A 20,729-nucleotide genomic window follows, 5' to 3' on the forward strand; every position below is an offset into this window, starting at 1 on the left:
GGCTGTTTACTCTAGCACAATCTTTAGATGTACTCTGGAGAGGAAAGAAGATTTATAGATTATATCATTAGTGCTTACCATGCAAACGCTAACCTCAGTGGTTGCGAAAATGTTGGGGTCTATTATTAAGGACGAGCTTTCAGGGTACTTGGAGACGAATGAGAAAATATGTCAAAGTCAGCATGATTTCTGTAATAGGAAATCCTGCCTGACAAATCAATTAGAGTTCTTCGAGGAAGTAACAAGCATGGTGGACAAAGGAGAGACAGGTTATATCATTTACTTCCATTTTCAGAAAGCGTTTGATAAGTTGCCACACATGGGGCTGCTAAACAAGGTAAAATTCTGTGGTGATACAGGAAAGATACTGGCATGGATAGCAGAATGACTGACAGGCAGGAGGCAGTGAGTGGGAATAAAAGGAGCCTTTTCTGGTTGGCTGCCAGTGACTAGTGGTGTTCCTTGGGTCAGTATTGGGACCACTGCCTTTCACATTGTCAGAAATTTAGATAATGGAATTATTGGCTTTGTGGCAAAGTTTGCAGATGATATGAAGATAGGTGGAGGGGTAGGTAGTGTGGGGAAGCAATGTGATTGCAGCAGGATTTAGGCAAATTGGAAGAATGGGCAAAAAAGTAGCAGATGGAATATAGTGTTGGGAAATGTATCATAATACATTTTGGTAAAAAGATCAGTAGTGCAGACTATTATCTAAATGAGGAGAAGGTTCAAACATTAGAGGTGCAAAGGGACTTAGGAGTCCTCATGCAAGATTCCCAGAAGGTTAATTTGCAGGTTGAGACTATGGTAAGAAGGCAAATGCAATGTTGGCAGATTTATTTCAAGGGGAATAGAGTATAAAAGCAAGGAAATAATGCTGAGCCTTTATAAGACACTAGTTAGGCTGCATTTAGAGCATTGTCAACAGTTTTGGACCCCATATCTCAGAAAGGATGTGTTGTCATTGGAGAGAGTCCAGAGGAGGTTCACACAGATTATTCTGGGAATGAAAGGGTTAATGTGTGAGGTATGTTTGTCAGCTTTGTACTCACTAGAAGTTAGAAGAATACGAGGGGATCTCATTGAAACCTACTGAATGTTGAAAGGACTGGATAAGGTGGATGTGGAGAGGATGTTTCCTATGGTAGAGGTATCCAGAACTACAGGGCACAACCTTAGAATTGAATATCAACCCTTTAGAACAGAGGTAAGCAGGGATTTTTTTAGTTAGAGAGTAGTAAATCTGTGGAATGCTCTGCCACAGACTGCGGTGGAGGCCAAGTCCATGCGCATATTTAAGGCGGAAGATGATAGTTTCCTGATCAGTCAGGGCATCAAAGGATATGACGAGAACGCAGGTGTATGGGGTTGAGTGGGATCCAGGATCAGCCGTGATGGAATGGTGGAGCAGATTCAATGGTCTGTATGGCTTAATTCCGCTCCTATGACCTATGGTATTAAACACAATGAAAATTTGTCACAGTAACTATTCAAAGATGTGTAATTTTGCTGTACATAAACTGATAGGCTCACTTCTCTGGAACAGGTAGGCTATGGTTCAGTTGAAATTGAGCCCCAGTGATTGAGCTGTGGTTTTCTATTGCAAGTTCTCAGTTGTCTAACAAAGGAGCCTGAAGACACACACTCAGTGTTTTAAAACAACTTCTACCCCTCTGCCATCAAATTTCTGAATGGTCCCTGAGTCCATGAACACTAACTCATTATTTGTCTTTAGCACTCTTCATTAATTTTTGTCATTATTATGTCTTGCACTGTACTACTGATGCAAAATGTAAAATTTCACAGCATATTTAATGTTACTGATAATAAGCTATATTCCAAAGTGATTCAACAATGATGGCAGCCTTTGGGTAGATTTTGAGATTTGGAATAATTGAAAAGAGGAAGGGATGAAGACTGAGGAGCAGAAAGAAGAAGTAATCAAAATGGGAAAGTGAATTGGGATAGACAGGAAGGTAATAATGAAGGATTGTAATTGTGAGAGAAAACTAGACAAATGGGATAGAAAGGAAGACATTCAAATGGTCAGCTTCATTGAGAGAGGTGCAAGAAGCATTCATGAAAGTGGGGTAAGCATGGAGAGAGGTAGTTGGGAAAGGAGTTTAGAAGAATCCAGGAAAGGAATCAGGAAATGTGAAAGAAAGTTGTGAGCACAAAGTACTGTGTATGAAAAGGAGGAATTCTGGAAGGGAATATATAAATAAGCAATGCACAGTAATGAAGATGGAAGGAGCAGTACTCTTGGTTCTTCAGGAACATTTTGTTCAAAAAATGATCCTTTTTCTCAACAGCTGGGAATGCAGGGACTAGTTAGTGGAGTTGTGAATAATGTAAAACTGGCACCTACTTCTGTGGAAATGCTTTTCTAATGGGACCAACACCTGCTAAACTGTAATGCTTTGAAAGCACTTTTTTTTACCCTCACACCACCCCCACAAGCTACATCTATTACCACCCTTCTCCCCACTGAATATTTAAATAATTGTGGTGCCACTCATTCCTTTTCCCACAGTATGACACTTTCTGAAAGCCCTAAACATTTTATCGCAATGCATACAGAATGCTAGAGGAACTCAGCAGGCCAGGAAGCATCTATGGAAAAAAGTACAGTCAACACTTCGGACCGAGATTCTTCAGCAGGACTGGAGAAAAAAAGATGAGGAGTAGATTTAAAAGATGGGGGGAAGGGAGGGAGGGAGAAACACAAGGTGATAGGTGAAACTGGGAGGGGAAGGGGTGAAGTAAAGAGCTGGGAAGTTGATTGGTGAAAGATATGGGACTGAAGAAGGGAGAATCTAATAGGAGAGGACAGAAGGCCATGGAAGAAAGAAAAGGGGGGAGGAACAGGCAAGGAAATAAGGTCAGAGGGGAAAAAGGGATGGGGACTGGTGAAGGGGGAGGGGAGTGGATTACCAGAAGTTTGAGAAAACGATGTTCATGCCATCAGGTTGGAGGCTACCCAAGTGAAATATAAGGTGTTGTTCCTCCAACTTGAGTGATATGTCAACCCATGGCCTCCTCTACTGTCGCGATGAGGCCACACTTGGGTTACTCCTCCCTCATTTTCTTTCTTCCAATTTTGAGGCTTTTGCAGTATGTCCCAGTTAACTCCCACACCCGAAAAATGTGCAAATTAGTGGATTAATTTGCCTCTCTATGTTGCTCAGATTATATAGGTCAGAGGTAGAATCTGGGGGAGGAGGGTATATGTGGGGAGAATTTTGAGGCTGTGCCCCCTAGTTCTGAACACCCACACTATAGGAAACATCCTCTCCACGTCCACCCTATCTAGTCATTTCAACATTCGATAGGTTTCAATGAGATTCCCCCGCATTCTTCTAAATTCCAGTGAGTTACCTGGCCTGCTGAGTTCCTCCAGCATTTTTGAGTGTGTTGCTTGGATTTCCAGAATCTTCAGATTCTCTCTTGGTTCTGAAACATTTTATAGTGCATTTTCCAAAAATAATTTAGATGACTTAGTGAGTAACTGGTCAACACTGTCCTTCAACCACTATTTTCACAATCTTATATTAACTCCATTTTTATAAATTCTCCCCACATTTTCACCACCGGGTGATACAGTTTTGGGATGTGGGAGAAAACTGGGACACACTGCAAAAACCCACAGGGAAGGGATGCAAGCTCGGCAATTGTTACAGTTAAATTTTTTTTAAGAGATATAGGTGAGACATGTATCTTTTCATAAATATGCTTAACATGCAATGCACAAAGTACAGTCAGTAATTACAAGGACTGGAATAAACCCAGTCTCACTGGCTGTACCAACATATGATTTATTATATTTTGTGTTTAAATGTTGTTTAAATTGTGGTTAAATTGAATGTTATGCTTTTCTCTGAACCACTATCATCAGCATTTGAGTTGCCAAAGAGTCATCAGGTGTTCGTTTTGAGTATAGTTTTGAACAATTTTATCTTTAAATTTACCACTGAAGTCAATAGAACAGAATTTTGGAAAGCAAATACAACTTGTAATTACTGTCTATAGTTGTTGAATTGCATGTTAGGAATATTTATCCAAAGGTATATTTTTCATCTCTTAAAAAAACAGAGAGGGCCAAACTGTCCCGGGCCATCAGAGGGGCAAAGCGTGCACACGCCCAGCTAATCCACAGCCACTTCCAGGACAGCGGCGACACGCGGCGCATGTGGAAGGGCATCCAGGACATCACCAATTACAGGACAACATGACCTGACTGTGCAGGTGATGCCTCCCTCCCAGATGCGCTGAATAAATTCTACGCCCGGTTTGAGGCAGAAAATGGCATGGCGGCAAGGAAGTCCTCCCCTCCTACAAATGACCAGGTGCTGTGTCTCACCTTGGCCGATGTGAGAAGAACCCTGTGCAGGGTCAACCCATGGAAGGTTGCTGGACCAGACAACATCCCTGGTAGAGTGCTTAGAGGATGTGCAGACCAGCTAGCAGATGTTCTCACTGACATCTTCAACATCTCCCTGAGCAGCGCCAGGGTTCCGACGTGCTTCAAGGCCACCACCAGCGTCCCCGTGCCGAAGAAGTCTTCAGGGTCCTGCCTATATGACTACCGTCCCTTTGCACTTACATCCATCATCATGAAGTGTTAAAAAGAGGCTCGTCATGAGGCATATCAAGACCCTGCTGCCGCCCTCACTGGACCCCCTGCAGATTGCATACTGTCCCAACCGCTCAACAGATGACACCATTGCCACCACCCTCCACCTGGTCCCAACCCACCTGGACAAAAAAGACATATACATTCGGATGCTGTTCATATACTTCAGTTCAGCATTCAACAAAATCGTCCCTCAGAATCTGATTGGAAAGCTGAGCCTACTGGGCCTGAACATCTCCCTCTGCAACTGGATCCTAGACTTCCTGACTGGGAAGCCTCGGTCAGTCCGGATCGGGAGCAGCATCTCCAACACCATCACACTGAGCACGGGGGCCCCGTAGGGCTGTGTACTCAGTCCACTGCTGTTCACTCTTCTGATCCACGACTGTGCTGCAACACACAGCTCAAACCACATCATCAAGTTCGTTGATGACACGACTGTGGTGGGTCTCATCAGCAAGAACAACAAGTCAGCTTACAGAGAGGAGGTGCAGCGGCTAATATACTGGTGCAGAGCCAACAACCTGTCTCTTAATGTGAACAAAACAAAAAAGAAAGATGGTTGTTGACTTCAGGAGGGCACGGAGCGACCACGCCCCGCTGAACATCGACGGCTCCTTGGTAGAGATCGTTAAGAGCACCAAATTTCTTGGTGTTCACCTGGTGGAGAATCTCACCTGGTCCCACAACACCAGCTCCATAGCAAAGAAAGCCCAGCAGCATCTCTACTTTCTGCGAAGGCTGAGGAAAGTCCACCTCCCACCCCCCATCCACATCACATTCTACATGGGTTGTACTGAGAGCATCCTGAGCAGCTGCATCACTCGGAAATTGCACCATCTCGGATCACAAGACCCTGCAGCAGATAGTGAGGTCAGCTGAGAAGATCATAGGGGTCTCTCTTCCCGCCATCACAGACATTTACACTACACATTGCATCTGCAAAGCAAACAGCATTATGAAGGACCCCATGCACCCCTCATACAAACTCTTCTCCCTCCTGCCGTCTGGGAAAAGGCTCTAAAGCATTCGGGCTCTCACGACCAGACTATGTAACAGTTTCTTCCCCCAAGCTATAAAACTCCTCAATATCCAGAGCCTGGACTGATACCTTGCCCTATTGTCCTGTTATTATTTATTGTAAATGCCTGCACTGTTTTTGTGCACTTTACGCAGTCCTGTGTAGGTCTGTAGTCCAGTGTAGCTTTCTCTGTGTTGTTTTTTTACGTAGTTCAGTCTAGTTTTTGTACTGTGTTATGTAACACCATGGTCCTGAAAAACACTGTCTCATTTCTACTATGTACTGTACCAGCAGTTATAGTCAAAATGACAATAAAAGTGACTTGACATGACTTGAACTGTGACAATTGATTTAAAACAAGTGGTACACTTTCGAAGGACAAGCTCCAAGACAGAGTACAAAGTAAATGGCAGGATACTTGGAAGTGTGGAGGAGCAGAGGGATCTGGGGGCACATGTCCACAGATCCCTGAAAGTTGCCTCACAGGGAGATAGGGTAGTTAAGAAAGCTTATGAGGTGTTATCCTTCATAAGTCGAGGGATAAAGTTTAAGAGTTGCGAGGTAATGATGCAGCTCTATAAAACTCTAGTTAGGCCACGCTTGGAGTACTGTGTCCAGTTCTGGTCGCCTCAATATAGGAAGGATGTGGAAGCATTGGAAAGGATACAGAGGAGATTTACCAGGATGCTGCCTGGTTTAGAGAGTATGCATTATGATCAGAGATTAAGGGAGCTAGGGCTTTACTCTTTGAAGAGAAGGAGAATGAGAGGAGACATGATAGAGGTATACATGATATTAAGAGGAATAGATAGAGTGGACAGCCAGCGCCTCTTCCCCAGGGCACCACTGCTCAATACAAGAAGACATGGCTTTAAGGTAAGGGGTGAGAAGTTCAAGGGGGATATTAGAGGAAGGCTTTTTATTCAGAGAGTGGTTGGTGCGTGGAATGCACTGCTTGAGTCAGTGGTGGAGGCAGATACACTTGTGAAATTTAAGAGACTACTAGACAGGTATATGGAGGAATTTAAGTTGGGGTGTTATATGGGAGGCAGGGTTTAAGGGTTGGCACAACATTGTGGGCTGAAGGGCCTGTACTGTGCCGTACTATTCTATGTTCTATACAAAATAGTTCTAGTATGCATGCTAGAAAAGAAGATGGCCTTAAAAGAATAAAAAATCTACAGGAATGATTTAGACAGAACATTTACAGTTAATCAGCATTCAGTATGGACCTTAGATATGTGGGAAAGACTGCATTTAAAGTGAATGGATTATGAGATAGAGGAGTAAGTAAGAGCCATTGACTAATGAGATGTTAGCCTCAAAACAGACCTCAAAAGTAGGGGACAATGTAAGCATAAATAATCTTTTCTTAGGACAAGCCATTGCAATTTGTAAACTGATAATCTGAACTCAAATTGGATATTTTTCAAAATTTGTCTTAATTTAACATCTTGGACCTTATATACATTACACTGGATTACTGACCATCAAAATCCTTGGTGCAGAAACTGAATATAAGGTAGTGGGATCTGGTTATGGCAGTTTGAAGATCAAAATACCTGAGACATACAATCTTCACTGCTATTGAAAAATTTTTAAATCCATTTTTACAGGTCGTTCCAGTAGCTTTGAAGGCTTACAAGCAGAGGAGTGTGGAATTCTGAATGGCTGTGAAAATGGTCGATGTGTACGAGTACAGGAAGGATACACCTGTGATTGTTTTGATGGGTTTGAGCTTGATATGACAAAAATGACTTGTGTAGGTAAGTGAACATTTGTTTCCATGTAAACTCATTTCTGCACTTTCCTTTTTCAGATATCTACCACCTCTGTTCACCAGTCGCCAACCTATCACAATATTTTCAACCTTTAATCCTGAATAGAACTGTTCCCGTCATTGGTACAATTGGTGACACTGTCTCTTCCAACATTTCATCTCTTAACTTTTCTAAAAAGATAATGTGTTGTTTACACTAACCTCGTGAGATTTTCTAAAATGTAGGAATAAATGGGAATGTGAAGCTAATCAACCATAATCACATTAAATGATGATGCTGACCCAGAAAACTTTCCTTCTTATTATCATGTTCTTTAATAGAAAGTAATTACTAGAATGAAGGGACATAGCCTTATGATTTGGGGGAATTGATTTTGGTTGGAGATGAGGAGAAACTGCTTTTCCCAGACACTAGTAAATCTGTGGAATTCTCTGCCCAGGGAAACAGTGGAGGCTACCTCATTAAATACACTTAAGACACAATGAGATAGAATTTTGCATGGGAGGAGAATTAAGGGTTATGGGGAAAAGGCAGTTAAGCGGAGCTGAGTTCACAGCTAGATCACCCATGATCTTATTGAATGGCGGAGCAAGTTCAATGGGTCAGATGGCCTAATTCTGCTCCTATTTCTTATGTTCTTTCATATAATTATTTGCAAATCATGTTTTATATGTCAATTTTAAATTTAGTTATCTGATCTAATGCATTTGGTTGAGTCTACAAGCCTCTGCAGCCTCTTGAGATCATGTGCATTGGGGCCTTCATAACAGGTTCTGACACAACCAGTCAGAATGCTATATAACATACATTTATTGAAATGTTCAAGAGTCTTTGTTGACATACCAAATAATCCTCAAACTCCAAGAGCTGCTTGCAAGCTGTCTTCATGATTTTATTAATGTATTGAGCCCAGGATTGATCCTCCAAAATGTTGTTGCCCAGGAACTTAAAGCTGTTCACCCTTTCCAACAATGACCCCTCAAGACTGTCACAAACCTTCCCCTTCCTGAAGTCCACAAGCAGTATCTTGGGTCTTGCTGATGAGTTTGAGACTGTTGTTGTGATTCCACTGAACCAGCCAATCTATCCAACTCCTTTATGCCTCCTTGTTGCAACATGAGATTTTACCAACAACAATGGTGTTATTGTGAATTTATAGAGTGTTTGAACTGCTTGATCAGGTTTGCCAAAGTCATATTCTGCAAAACTTCTAATATAACACTTGAGGATATTATTTTTAGCTATGTCTCGATCAAATGTAATTTAGTGTTTTCCAAGTTTTATACAGGAGGTCTAAGCCAGGAAGCCTGTTGTTTGTGGTGGAGATCATTAGTTTATTTTGTGATGGTGATTTCATTCCATTCTTCCCTCCAAGCTTTGAGGCCAACAAAAAAGAACTTGTACACTTGTCCAGAGCAAGGAAATGGGATATTGTGCAAGAAGGGGCTCTTTAAATCTGAAGGAACAGGGAGGATTTTGGTTATTTATGTGGATGACCACTAAGTACACAGGTTTGTCACACAGACATCAGGATGAGCAATATTGGCCTATAGCATTGAATTCGTTTGAACTTTAGAGTTCTTGTGATTGGAAGTATTGCAAAATTTTATGCTGGATGTCATTAAACTCAATGAGATGAATTTTTTACTTACCACCTTTACTTTTTTTTTTCTAGATATAAATGAATGTGATGATCTCAGTGACACCATACCACTCTGCAGGAATGCAAACTGTGAGAACACAGAGGGCTCATATAAATGCATATGTTTACCAGGCTATATGCTTTCACAGAATGCTAATGACTGTATACTCGAAAGAGAAGCAGGACATCAATAAGAACCTCAGCACTGTCCCCTGGGAAGGGAATTGGAAGCACTTGGTGAATTATTTTAAGGGGAGAAATGTTTATTTTACTTGGGATTATCAATGTGAGTAAAGTTTCAGTGATAAACCACAAATGTACCAATGCAGTTACCTAGCTTCTTAATAATTTATGCCTATGACTTTAAAAATGATTAAATTGGCAATGACTATATTTAAGAAACCAAAGTACAGAGACAACACAAAGAGCAAATAGGCTGAGAATAAGTAAACACAGTACTTTCTTTGAAAAATGAAGAAGTCTAAATTCCCAAAAAGACATATTTTCCTTATTTGGTCCATGTCTCTGTTCTCTGTTCATGTGGTATTGTGTTCATGAACACATCTTTTTGGAGAGGGGAAAGGATAGCAACTAAAAATAGTGATGAAGGAAGTGCAAGTGTATGGGAGGAACTTGCATTGTAATTTGAAGGCTCACATTTCACTGCTGTTGGCTGAACATTACAATGTGCATGGTTTCCATAACAATAATATGAAAATAATCTCTGCTAACCTGAACATGTCTTAATTACTCCTGTGAAATTTCATTTGGTTGTACAGTATAAAAGTATGTATGACATCACCTGTTTATAATCTTTGATTTTTTAAAAATTCTAAACCCCAAATATTAATACAAGATGTCACTATATTTCATTCCTATTGGTAAAAACTCTCTTCAAATAATAGATTTCAGTACAAAGACCGTAATGTTCCTACTGTCAGGTTAAAAATACACGTTGAAAATGTATTAAATCAGATGACAGGCAAGTGGATTACTGAAATCCAAGATATAAGTGCATCTTCTAAATTTTTTAAAATTATAATTCAATAAAGTGTGAAGGAGTAAACAAGTTCCTTGTGGTCAATAGAACATGCTGTGAATATTCAGTATATGTTAGAGGTTGGAGAGCAGAGGGCTCGATCCTGTCATACAGTGTTGATCAGAAATTTACACTTTACCCTCTATCAACACCCAAACAGATGGCGTGCAAAATCTGCAACTTTGGAAGGTTCGGAATATCACTTTATGTGCTTCAGTTTTTTATTGGTTTCTTGTCCTTTAGATATTAAAGCTATGTGCAGAGCCCCTCCAAACTCCTCCTCAGCCAAACTTTATTTAGATGTGTTCAATACATGAAGTGAGTTAAAAATTCCCTGCAATAACCTTACTTTACAGAGTTTTGTACTGTGGCGAAGGCCAGGGTAAGACATAGCCCAAACAATCATGGTTGGTGCCTAAAATCATTTGATGCTACAGCAAAAAGTATGAGTTTGAACTTTGTCAAATTGAAGATTATACCTATTTGTCGTTGCAAAGGTTAACTTAAAGGGATTTACCTGCCTGTATCTTCTAAGAATAAATACTTATTTAAGAGTTTTTTTTAACTCAAATCTTTTGGATTGTTTTCAAAAATATACCCCTGAAAATATAGTATCCTATTTGAAAATGCTTCCATGGCCTCTACTCAGCTCTTTTAATGCTGATAAAATGTAAACACATATTATCCAATATCAGCTGGTGCTATTGTCCTCAGCCCAGTTGATTGAATGTACTCCAAGGCCTTTTATTACGTCAATGTTCTAGGATTGTATAGTCAATTGTTGATATAGAAGCAATCTGAAGAAAAACATAGCTAGTTAATTGCAACCAGAGCAAAGTTCAAAGCTTCACATTATCTTTTCAGTCTTTGAGGGCATGCAGTTAAAAGAAATCTTTATGTAATAAGGAACAAGCAGAAATTTGGAGTGAAACAGGGTGTATAATATTCTGAATGATCTGGAAATGTATTTTAATCAGAATCAAAATACGGAATCCTTTACTTTTCAATTGTTTAGAAATAATGCTATTAGTTTATAAATGCACTTTAATTTTATTAGTAATAGTTCACTTTGAAAGATTACCTCAGCTGCCCTGAAAATGAATTAAATGTACTTTTCTTTCCTTAGTTCCTCTCCTGAAAGTGTTGATTTTCATGTTTGGCTGTACCTTCACAAATTTCCCACATGTAATTACAGTAGTCATTCTTCATGTTTTCAAATGAACACTAGGATTGGATATCCTGATTTGCCTGATCATCCCCTAGTTTGAAAACTTTCATCAAGTGTGACAAGAAATGGCAGAGAAACACTGACCATTTTTTCTCTTCCTGACCCATGAAAGCTCATGATAGTTGCAGGGCTCTTCATTCTGATATTGGCTTCTGTGATATGAAAGAAGGATTAAATCTGGAACAAATGTGGCTCAGCAGCTAATATTGTGATCTCAGATTATTCCTTTAAAATTACAGTAAGATTCTTATTTCACTTCATAAGTTTATAAATTAAATAGTATAATGATTTGATAAAATTAACGTGAATTTACATCTGTACATTTTAGGCTGGTAAAAGAGCTGTCCAAATCTTGCACATAGAGTGAATGTTTTGTTAGTCCTTCGAGTGACCTAACCAATGCTAAAGTAAATACAGATCAATTATTGAAAATCTCAAGTAAAGGAAACATATGAGTTTTATTTTCTTTTGTGTGTGTATTTTGTTTTTTTACATAATAAGCTCTGATATATCTTGTAAATCATACTTGCTACTAAAGTGTCTGTAAAGCTACAACACCTGATTCCTGTACATGTTTTGTGGATACCTTTTTCATTCTCAAAAAGAAAGGAGCATATGTTTTGTACAGATTTATATACAAAATACAATGTATTTAATGTTTTACACAAGATAAAGGTTGGTTATTTAGTAATAACATTAAAACTGTTTTCAGTTTGGGCAATTCTTTTACAAGTTTTTTGGTGATCAATTCCGGTATCTCGTGCTGAAAATTTAAATTGTTAAATGCTTTATCCATATTTCACTTTATTTTCTGTTGCAATATGTAGGTCATAAATGTATTTTCAGTAATGTACCATATAAAGTACAAATGCTTTGCCCTGAAGAACAGTTCTATCAACCAGTGTGCAACACAATTGCAGTGATTCAAGAATGTAGCTCATCACCAGTTACCCAAGTGCAATTGAGCCTCTGTATTGAGCCTTTCCGATGAAAGCCCATGTCCTGCAAAAAAAAAGGAAGAAAGTTGGTTACAGCTGCTTACACCAAATATTCAAAAACAGTATTGACAGTATATTAAAGTATTTCTGGAATTCTGTTCCATCACTTCATTGGAACCCAGTTTTGAAAGTGGAATATATTACACAGCTTCTGTTTTATTAAATATTTAGTGCTAATCACTAAGGCCATTTTTTCTCTCATACTTGAGACTAAAGTGGCAATTTCCCAACATTGTACAGCTTTAAAATAGAAAATCTGTGTGACAATGTGATGTGTTGTGCACTCTTAAGAATATAAAAATTAGAACAAGTGTAGGGCATACGAATAAGATCTTGGATAATTGGACTTTGGCTTAGCTCTACTTTCCTGCCTGTTCTCCCTGAACCCTTGATAGCCCTAGAAATGAAGTATTTATCTCTCTCATCAGTGTATTCTGAATGAGTGAAAATGATCACATGGAGGAAATTATCCCTTGATTATCCAAGGAATTTTAATTAGATCACTTGGTTTAACTTTCAAATTTTTTTTGAGATTGGTATTTGCTTGTCACCTAAAAGGATCAAGTGCGACCAAAAGCAGAGATCACTTTAATTATGCTTTCTTGGTCAGTTTCTTTGTTATTCTTGTAGCCTGCATTATGATATTGGTTGGTTTCAGGTTTTTATAGATATGTCAGTTGTCATGCAAACTAAAATTCTAATCAAAAGCCCATGTGTCTGTATTGTTAAAAAATAAAAAACAGATGCTACAAAGTACTAGTCTTGTTTCCAGGAATATCAGTGAAGTTTCCCATCACTTCCTCACAGTTGGAATCTCAAAATCAAGGAAAATACTTGATCTGTGTTGTATAAAATTAATTTGAAATTTAAGTAAAACTGCCTGGACCTGATTTAACTACTGATAAGCATTCTTTTTTCAAAATTCATTGTAAAATGAGGCAACCAAATATAGGTAAGAAAATTCACATTCAGTATCTGATTTGCTTGCATAAGATCTCAGCTGATGTGTATGCTAGGAAAGGTACTATGTGTCAAATGCTGAATTATAAGGGATCATATGGGAAGAGTAGTACCAAATCTTTCATTTAAGATGGTATGCAATACACACAAAATGCCAGTGGAACGCAGCAGGCCAGGCAGCAACTATAGGAAGAAGTATAGTCAACGTTTCATGTCGAGACCCTTCATCAGGACTAACTGAAAGAAGAGATAGTGAGAGATTTGAAAGTGGGAGGGGGAGGGGAGATCTGAAATGATAGGAGAAGACAGGAGGGGGACGGATGAAGCTAAGAGCTGGAAAGTTGATTGGCAAAAGGGATACACAGCTGGAGAAGGGAGAGGATCATGGGACCTAGGGAGAAAGAAAGGTGGAGGGGAGCACCAGAGAGAGATGGAGAACAGGCAAGGAGTGATTGTGAGAGGGATAGAGAGAGAGAAAAGAAAAAAAAGGGGGATTAATTAATTAATTACTAAGCCGTGGGGAAAGAAGTGAAGGGGGCATTAACGGAAGTTAGAGAAATCAATGTTCATGCCATCAGGTTGGAGGCTACCTAGATGGAATATAAGGTGTTGTTCCTCCAACCTGAGTGTGGCTTCATCTTGACAGTAGAGGAGGCCATGGATAGACATATCAGAATGGGAATGGAACGTGGAATCAAAATGTGTGGCCACTAGGAGATCCTGCTTACTTTGGCGGACAGAGCGTAGGTGTTCCACGAAACGGTCTCCCAGTCTGCGTTGGGTCTCACCAATATATAAAAGGCCACACCGGGAGCAACAGACGCAGTATATCACACCAGCCGACTCACAGGTGAAGTGTCGCCTCACCTGGAAGGACTGTCTGGGGCCCTGAATGGTGGTGAGGGAGTAAGTGTAAGGGTGGGTGTAGCACTTGTTCCACTTACAAGGATAAGTGCCAAGAGGGAGATCAGTGGGAAGGGATGGGGGGAGGGGAAGTAGACAAGGGAGTCATGTAGAGAGCGATCCCTGCAGAAATCAGAGAGGTGGGGAAGGAAAGATGCGCTTGGTGGTGGGATCCCATTGGAGGTGGCGGAAGTTACGGAGAATTATATGTTGAACCCGAAGGCTGGTGGGGTGGTAGATGAGGACAAGGGGAACCCTATCCCTAGTGGGGTGGCAGGAGGATGGGGTGAGAGCAGATGTGCGTGAAATGGGAGAGATGCATTTAAGAGCAGAGTTGATGGTGGAGGAAGAGAATCCCCTTTACAGCTTCTGCAAGAAACACTGTTCAAAAGTATTATCTGGAAATTGTAGGTTTTTTTATTTGTATCTTCTCATTTGTTCCAGTCACCTTGTTAAATATTCCATAGCCTAGACAATGAGTTGACACTGCCTGTCCACCAAACTTCACTGTTGACCAGAAAAGTCACCTATGCCATCAAGTATGAATTCATCATTTTCAACCTTGGAAAAAAAAATAGTTGTAACTCATTTTTTTGCTTTATGTAACTCATATTGTGATTTGAAAACAAATGTAATTATTGTTCATTATAGGCCTAAAGTCCTTAGCGGAAGAGGTTATTCCCCGATAATTATTCCCTGGCCCAAGGATGCTAAGTAGTCTTTGTTGCTGGCAATTCTTTTCCCCATTCTAAACATTCATGCAGGTCAGCTGGTAAATATTATTCATGGATCTCCAGTCAGAACATGCAAAGTAGCAATGGTAACAATACCATATTTATATTTGCAATGAGTATTGGCTCTCCAAAGATCTTTACCAAATGAATTATTATTTTTTTCCCTTTACTACATGGGTTGGATTTTGGTGAATGGGTGCCATTCACCCTGTCGAGTTTTGGAATAGAGGTCACCCAAGCAACCATTTCTGAAAAAAGATCATTCTTCCCTTAAAGTGGGAACACAATTCAATAGGGTAGTAGAGAAGGTGAATGCCATGCTTGCCTTCATTGGTTAGGGTATTGAGTATAAAATTTGAAAAGTGATGTTGCAACTGTGGAAGAGGTTTACCAGATGTGGCCTGAATTGGAATGTATTAGGAGAGGTTGAACAATTGTTTTCTCCAGAGCTTTGGGGGGGAGGGGGAGAGGGTGATCTGATAGAGGTATATAAAACTATGAAAAGGATAGACAGGATAAATAATGCCTTTTTTCAGGGTGGAATTGTCAAAGGCCATAGCTTTAAGGTGAGAGGGAATGTTTAAGCTAGATGTAAGGTGATGTTTTTTTACACAGAGAATGGGAGTGCCTGGAATATGCTACTGGGGGAGGTGGTAGAATCTGATAGCAATGTTTAAGAGGCATTTAAACAAACCCATGAATAGACAGGGAATAGAGGTAAATGAATCATGAGCATATAGATGGAATCAGTTTCCTGCAAATGCAATGAATGGGGCAGAATGATCTATCATCTGTTCTTTAGATTCTATATTAACTTCATATTTTAGAGCATTTTATTTACTTAGTGCTGTACTACTCTTGTTGATTAGATGATTCATGAAACTGAAATTCCTTCTTTCCTATGCATTACAACATGGCACAGAAAGTTCCATTTATATCAATTACCTGAAAACAATGTCTGCTTATTAGCAGTTAATCATAAGATGTAAGAGCAGAATTAGGCCATTTAGACCATTGATTGTACTCCACCGTCTCATCATGCCTGATCCATTTTTCCTGTCAGCCCCATTCTCCTGCCTTCTCCCCATATCTTTACATGCCACGACCAATCAAGAATCTATCAACTTCTGCCTTAAATATGCATAAAGAATTGGCCTCCACAGCTGCCACAGATTAACCACTCTCTGGCTAAAGAAATTCCTCCATATCTTCTTTCTAAAAGGATGTCCTTTTATTCTGAAGCTGTGTTGTGTGGTCTTAGTCTCTCCACCACAGGAAACATCCACTCTATCAAGGTCTTTCACCATTCTTCTGAATTCTAGCCATCAAAAGTTCTTCATATGACAAGCGATTCAATCCTGGAAATAATTTTCATGGAACTCCTTTGAACCCTCTCCAGTTTCAGCACATCCTTTCTAAGACAAGGGGCCAAAACTGCTCACAATACTGCAAGTGAGGCCTCAGCAGTGTCTTGTAAAGTTTCAATATTACATCCTGGTTTTTATATTCTACCTCTCTTGAGATGAATGCTAACATTGCATTTGCCTTCCTCAGCACAAACTCAACCAGCAAGTTAACCTTTAGGGAATCGTATACAAAGACTCAAGTCCTTTTGCACTTCAGTATTTTGTATTTTTTCTCCATTTAGAAAATAGTTAACTCTTATATTTCTTCTTACAAAGTGCATGACCATACACTTCCTGACACTGTACTCTATCTGCCATTCCTTTGCCCAGTCTCCTAAGTCCTTCTGTAGCTTCTCAACTTCCTCAAAACCACCTGCCCCCTCCCCACCTATCTTCATATCATCTGCAAACTTTGCAACAAAGCCATCAATTCCATCATCCAAATCATTGACATAGAGAATAAAAAGAATCGGTTCCAACACAGACACCTGTGGAACACCACTAGTCTCTGGCAGCTGGTCAGAAAAGGCTCCCTTTATTCCCACTCTTTGCCTCCTGCCAGTCAACCACTGCTTTATCCATGCTAGAATCTTTCCTGTAATACCATGATCTTGTAGCTTGTTAAGCAGCCTCACGTGTGGCACCTTGTCAAAGACCTTCTGAAAATCCTAGTACACTATATCAACTGATTCTCTTTGATCTATCTTGCTTGTTACTTCCTCAAAGAAGTCCAACAGATTTGGCAAGCAAGATTTTCCCTTGAGGAAACCATGCTGACTACAGCCTATTTTATCATGTGCCACCAAGTACCCTGAGACCTCATCCTTAATAACTCCAACATCTTCCTAACCACTGAGGTCAAACTAACTGGCCTATAGTTTACTTTCTTCTGCCTTTCTCCCTTCTTGAAGAGTGCAGCGACAATTGCAATTTTCCAGTCTTCCGGAAACATTCAAGAATCTAGTGATGCTTGAAAGATCATTATTAATGCCTCCACAATCTCTTCAGCCACCTCTTTCAGAACCCTGGGCTGTACACCATCTGGTTCAGGTGAGTTATCTATTTTCAGATCTTTCAGTTTCCCAAACTTTCTCTCTAGTTATGGTAAATTAACACACTTCATGCTCCCTGACACCTGGAATTTTCACAATCAATACTTCCAGTGTCGTCCACAGTAAAGACTGATGCAAATACTTTCAGTTCATCTGCCATTTCATTGTCCCCCATTACCACTTTTTGATCATTTTCCAGCAATCCAATATCGATTCTTACTTCTCTTTTAAACTTCATGTATCTAAGGAAACTTTGGGTATCCTCTTTAGTATTATTGGCTAGCTTACTTTTGTATTCTATCTTTACCTTGGATGTGTATCCTGTACCTTACAAATTGCTTCCAGAAATTCCAGCCAATGCACACTGCCATCATCCCTGCCAGTGTTCTTTTCCAATCAATTCCAGCCAACTCCTCTGTCATGGCTCAGCAATTCCCTTTACTTCATTGTAATGCTGATGCATCTGACTTTAGCTTTTCCTTCTCAAATTTCAGGGTGCAAGTAAACATTATGGTGACCTTCTCTAAGGGTTCTTTTACCTTAAGCACTCTAACCAATTCTGATTCATTGCATAACACCCAGTCCTGAATAACTGATCCTCTAGTGGGCTCAACCATGAGTTGCTCTAAAAAGCCATCTCATAGGCACTCTAGAAATTCCCCCTCCTGGAGTCTAGATTTTCTCAATCAACCTGCATATTGAAGTCCCCATGACAATCGTAACATTGCCCTTGCTGCATGCATTTTCTATCTCCCACTGTAATTTGTAGGCCACATCCTTCCTACTGTTTGGGGGTCTGTATACAACTCCCTTCAGGGTCTTTTTACCCTTGCAGTTCCTTAGCTCTATCCACAATGATTCAACACCTTCCGACCCTATGTCACCTCTTTCTAATGATTTGATTTTATTTTTTTACCAACAGAGCAACTCTGCCCCTCTGCCTTCTGCCTATCCTTTCAAAAAACAATGTGCATCCTTGGATATTAAGCTCCCAGCTATAATTTTTCAGCCATGATTCAGTGATACCTACAACATCATACCTGCATATCTGTAACTTTGCTGCACGTTCATCTACCTTATTCCATATACTGTGCGCTTTCAAATACAACACCTTCTGCCCTGTATTCACACTTTTGTCCACCGTTTACGTTGCAACTGATCCTGTTGACTGCAATTTTGCCCTATCAACAGCCTCTCCTCTCTGCACATTTCCTGTTTGTAAACCAGTTACCTCATCTTCAGCACTATTTAACTACCCCTCTATATGTCCTATCTATCACTCCTTCAGCTTCCCAAATTCACCCAGTTCCAGTTCTAACTCCTTAACATAATTTGTTAGAAGCTGTAACTGGATGCACCTCTCACAGTTGTAGTCATCAGGGACACAGGAGGTCTCCCTATCTTCGCACATCCCTCAAGAGGAACATTTCACTATCCTGATTAGCATCTCTACTGTCCTAGTGGAACAAATATAAAGAGAAGGGGAAAAAAAGAGCTTTTCGTTCCTTTACTTTCTCTGAGTGAAGCCTCAAAAAGCTCAAGTCTTAAGATCACAACTCTGACCATGTCCACTCAGAAGACAATTGCTGTGCTTGCCGCTGCCTTCCTTTAATTTGTTCTTACTAATCAATCCCAACAGCTGATTGGTGGTTGGTCAAAGCTCTATTATGCTTCCATGACCCACTCCTACCTTTTATACTCGGGCAGTGGACCTGACTGAAGTCCCCTCCTCTCCATACTTCCGATATCTGGATTGGTCGCTGGTCAAAGCTCGATTCAGCTGTAATCTTTTGGGTTAATTTGATCCTACAGCAGTATTTAAGGTCATAGAACAGTATGGCACAGTATTGGCACTTCAGCTCACAATGTTGTGTTTATCTTTTAACCTACTCCACGATCAATCTTCCCTCTTACTTAGCCCAAAGTCCTCCATTTCTCATTCACACATGCACTTTTCTAAGTTTCTTAATTACTCCTAATGTTTCAGTCTCTACAAACACCCTCTGCAGAGCATTCCAGGCACGTACCACTCTTGTGTAAAAAAAAAATCACCTCTTACATCTCCCCTTCCTGGAAAATTTCTGCATTTACAAGGTCAAGATCAGAATCAGAATCAAGTTTATTATCACCAGCATGTGATGTGAAATTTGTTAACTTGGCAGCAGCAGTTCAATGCAATACATAATCTAGCAGAGAGAGAGAAAATAATAATAATAATTAAAATAAAACATAATAAATAAACAAGTAAATCAATTACATATATTAAATAGATTATTAAAAAATTGTGCAACAACAGAAACACTGTATACTAAAAAAAGTGAGGTAGCGTCCAAATCTTCAAATTCCATTTAGGAATCGGATGGCAGAGGGAAATAAGCTGTTCCTGAATCGCTGAGTGTGTGCCTTCAGGCTTCTGTACCTCCTTCCTGATGGTAACAGTGAGAAAAGTGCATGTCCTGGGTGCTGGAGGTCTTCAATAATGGACACTGCCTTTCTGGGACACTGCTTCCTAAAGATGTCCTGGGTACTTTGTAGGCTAGTGCCCAAGATGGAGCTGACTAGATTTACAATCTTCTGCAGCTTTTTTTCAGTCCTGTGCAGTAGCCCCTCCATATCAGACAGTGATGCAGCCAGTCAGAATACTCCCCATGGTACAACTATAGGAATTTTTGAGCGTATTTGTTGACATGCCAAATTGCTTCAAATTCCTAATAAAGTATAGCTGCTGTCTTGCCTTCTTTATGACTACATCAATATGTTGGGACAGGTTAGATCCTCAGAGATCTTGACACCCAGGAACTTGAAGCTGCTCACTCTCTCCACTTCTGATCTCTCTATGAGGATTGGTACGTGTTCCTCGACTTACCCATCCTGAAGTCCACAATCAGCTCTTTTGTCTTACTGACGTCGAGTGCCAGGTTGTTGCTGTGGCACCATTCCACTAATTGGCATATCTCACTTCTGTATGCCCTCTCGTCACCACCTGAGATTCTACCAACAATGATTGTATCATCAGCAAATTTGTAGATGATATTTGAGCTACGCCTAGCCACACAGTCATGTGTATACAGACAGTAGAGCAGTGGGCTAAGCACACATCCCCGAGGTGCGCCAATGTTGATCATCATGCTGTACAGCATGAAGGTCCCAAAAAATGAGAGTATTGCTCAACATGAAGGCAGGAAAATGTCACAGAACTTAACAAGGTCCAGCCTTCAGACCCTTTATGTTTAGAATATGACAAAGAGTTCTGTCAGATCTTCATACTTTCAAAATCTCCCTTCTAGCCATAGTTGCTTTGAGTTGAGCAGCTAAGTTTACCTGATTTATCT

At 40.1% G+C, this 20,729-nt stretch overlaps 1 protein-coding gene across 1 annotated transcript in view; it reads left to right on the forward strand.

The window, feature by feature from the left end:
* The window catches only part of LOC140724740 (latent-transforming growth factor beta-binding protein 2-like), a 411,525-nt gene extending 398,427 nt beyond the window's left edge, over positions 1–13,098 (forward strand). The window contains exons 36-37 of the mRNA XM_073039256.1: positions 7,271–7,420; positions 9,111–13,098. Coding sequence (XP_072895357.1) covers positions 7,271–7,420; positions 9,111–9,271 — 311 coding nt within the window. The 3' untranslated portion in view covers positions 9,272–13,098. The remainder of the gene's footprint in view (positions 1–7,270; positions 7,421–9,110) is intronic.
* The last annotated feature ends 7,631 nt before the right edge of the window (positions 13,099–20,729 follow it).

Source organism: Hemitrygon akajei, chromosome 3 (genome assembly GCF_048418815.1).
Source record: "Hemitrygon akajei chromosome 3, sHemAka1.3, whole genome shotgun sequence".
NCBI lineage: Eukaryota > Metazoa > Chordata > Chondrichthyes > Myliobatiformes > Dasyatidae > Hemitrygon > Hemitrygon akajei.